Source organism: Charadrius vociferus, unplaced genomic scaffold, assembly GCF_000708025.1.
Source record: "Charadrius vociferus isolate BGI_N301 unplaced genomic scaffold, ASM70802v2 scaffold163, whole genome shotgun sequence".
Taxonomy (NCBI): Eukaryota; Metazoa; Chordata; class Aves; order Charadriiformes; family Charadriidae; genus Charadrius; species Charadrius vociferus.
The window spans coordinates 7,338,477-7,341,191 of NW_009648332.1; the positions used below are offsets into that span (position 1 = coordinate 7,338,477).

General features: G+C 61.1%; 1 protein-coding gene across 1 annotated transcript in view; it reads right to left on the reverse strand.

Moving 5' to 3' along the window:
- Positions 1-2,715, reverse strand: part of BTBD19 (BTB (POZ) domain containing 19) — a 7,792-nt gene that overhangs the window by 3,676 nt on the left and 1,401 nt on the right. Inside the window, exons 2-3 of the mRNA XM_009884855.1 lie at positions 806-1,043; positions 343-396 (exon numbers count right to left, since the gene is read on the reverse strand). Coding sequence (XP_009883157.1) covers positions 343-396; positions 806-1,043 — 292 coding nt within the window. The remainder of the gene's footprint in view (positions 1-342; positions 397-805; positions 1,044-2,715) is intronic.

Here is a 2,715-nt window from a genome sequence, read left to right on the forward strand (position 1 = left end):
CATCATCCTCCCAGATGACCAGAGGGCAGCCGTGGGCGATGGCATCGGGGCTTTCCTGCTGCCCTTTGCCGTGCAGGAGACATGAGGTCCCATGCCCTTCCCCAGGATTCCCCAGCCCCCACAGGGCTCCCGGCTGGTGCTGCACCCCCCCAAGGGGGATCCCACTGGAGAGACCCTCCGGGATCAAGAAGCAGGGGCTGAGCTTGTGATAGATCTGGGTGAGCACCATGGTGCTGTCCTCAGAGCCACCTCCAGCCACTAGTCATGCAGGGATCATCTTGGGGTGCTCCTCAGCACAGGGGCACTCGGGGACCACCGCCCCCAGTCTAAGCAGGGCCGTACCTTGCACAGGTCCTGCAGGCCGTACTCCACTGATGAGGTCAGCACCTCCAGAGCCTGCAGGCAAGAGAGACCTTGTGAGCGTGCAGGACCACAGATGGATATGGCAGCCCAGGGGCTAAGGGCACATGTTCTCCTGCCTCCATGCGAGCTCCCAGGTGGGGCATGGGGGATAAAGGTGCTGACATATGGGGGCATATGAAGGTGTTCTGATCTGGTGTCCCCATTCCCAGCCAGGGTGTGCACAGCCAGCTGTCCCAAAACTGGCGCGGACACATGTGGGACAAGGTGCTCTGGACACCCCACTGTTCTGTGCTGAGACCCCACTCACTCATTGCACTATGAGCCAGCAAGAAAGCATCATGCAGAGCATCCCCTCCACCTGCAAAGCACCCTCTACCTCTGCATCCATCCCCACCTTGTCCCTCCCATGCCCATGGTCCCTGCCAGCCCCAGCCCCACTCACGATGTGGCTGTTGAGGGTGACGCTGTTGGTGTAGAGGAACTCGATGACGGCCAGGAAGACCTCAGGCTGAACGTTGCCCAGGATGAAGGGGCCTTGGGGTGGGATGCTGCCAGGGGGATCCTCGCTGCCCACCAATTCCTGGCTGAGCATCCCCCGGAAAGCCTGGCAGCGGCATGCCAGCACGCAGCGGTGCGCAAACACCTTCTGCTGCTCCCTGCCCACCACGAAGGTCACATCGCTGCAGAGGAAAGGGGACAGTGAGGGATAGAGTGCCTTGGGAAGCCAGGGCATGGGATACCCTGGGGCTGGGATAGGGCACGCAGGCAGGGACCGCCCGGAGGCCTGTCCCACCAGGGCAGCACCCTTTGGTTTTAACCCAGGGGCTTTTGCCAGGCACAGAGCGGTCCTTGCTGGTGGCTTCTTGTGGCCATCCGAATGCTGCAGGCAGGGTGAGCAAGATGGGTCTTCTGGAAAGCACAGAGAGCCATGAGTGCTGCACAGAGGAGGGAGGAGAAAGGCCTGGGAGAGCCGGAGAAAGTGGCTTTCTCTTTTGGCACGACAAAGCGGGGAAAGTGTGGCTGCCACCAGGCTCGGCCTCTTTGACTCATGGGCACTGACTCATGGGCTCAGGGACGCAAAGCCTCCAGCATCCCTCCAGTGGGGCTGGCACTGGCCCTCCCTGTACCTGTGGGACAGGACAGCCTGTACTGCACATTGAAGCACGGGGTACCGCTGCCCTGCTCCCCAACAACCTCCCAGCATGGTTTCCCAGCCCTGTGTCACCAGGAAAGGGAGGCAAGATCAGGGGAAAGGGGCAGGGAGTCCCCAGCCTGTGTGCACAATGCGGCCATGACCCATCCATCCCTTCGCCCCCTCCTCCTTTCTTCCCCCATCCCAGTGAGCAGAAGAGCAGAAGACATGCCACCCAAACTCTAGCTGCCATGAGGCTACGCACAAACCCACCACCCAGCCCTCACAGTGTCCTACAGAGGATGTGCCCATCAGGAGAGGCACCTGGGCCATCCCACACGTGTATCGCAATATACACGGCTGGGGAGTGCTGAGCAGTGTGAGCAGAGCCTGACGGATCCTCCATGACTGGGAGCAAAATAAACTCTTCCGTGGCTACGGTTCACAGGCCAAGTGGGGAAAGCAGGGTGCAGGCTGCGGGATGCGGGCTGTGAGATGTGGCATTCAGGCTGCAGTTGCGGGATGCAAGGTCTGGGATACAGGACGGAGGCTGCATAACGCAGGATGGGTGCAGGATGAAGGTTGCAGCATGTGGGACGCAGAAAGAAGGATGCAGGCTGCAGGGTGCAGGCTGCAGGACGCAGGAGGAAGGATGCGGGATGAAGGTTGATGGATGCAGAGTGCAGATTTCAGGTTGCAGGATGAAGAACGAAGGCTGCAGGCTGCAGGGCGCGGGATGCAAAAAGCGAATAGCAGGATGTGGGCTGGGGATGGCCAGGCACTGGCAGCTGCTTCCCCACTGCCTGGTGATGTGGCTGGGGAGTTTTCACTGGGATTTCTCTTCTGGGTGGCCAGAATTTCAGCAGGGATGGGGATTTCCTCAGATAGCATTGGCATTTGTGCCAGACCTCAGCATGAAGAGGACCATACAGCCAGCCAGCTGCCAGGCAGGAGGTGCCATGTAGGTGGGGGGCAGCCGAGGCAGAAACTCTCCATCTCCGGGAGGAGGTGGCAGGGATGCCAGGCACTGTGAGGGGGACCGGCCGGGATGCCGCCTGCCCTCCGGGGTGCAGGGAGGTTGGAGGTGTCAAAAGAAAGCACCGGTGAAGTCGAGGTAGCAAAGGAGCTGAGCACAAGTGGGGAGGGGGATGGCTGTGGTACCCCCCCCTCCCCAACTCCTGGCAAGGGCAGGAGCCCCAGCGGGGGATTTAGCCGGCCCG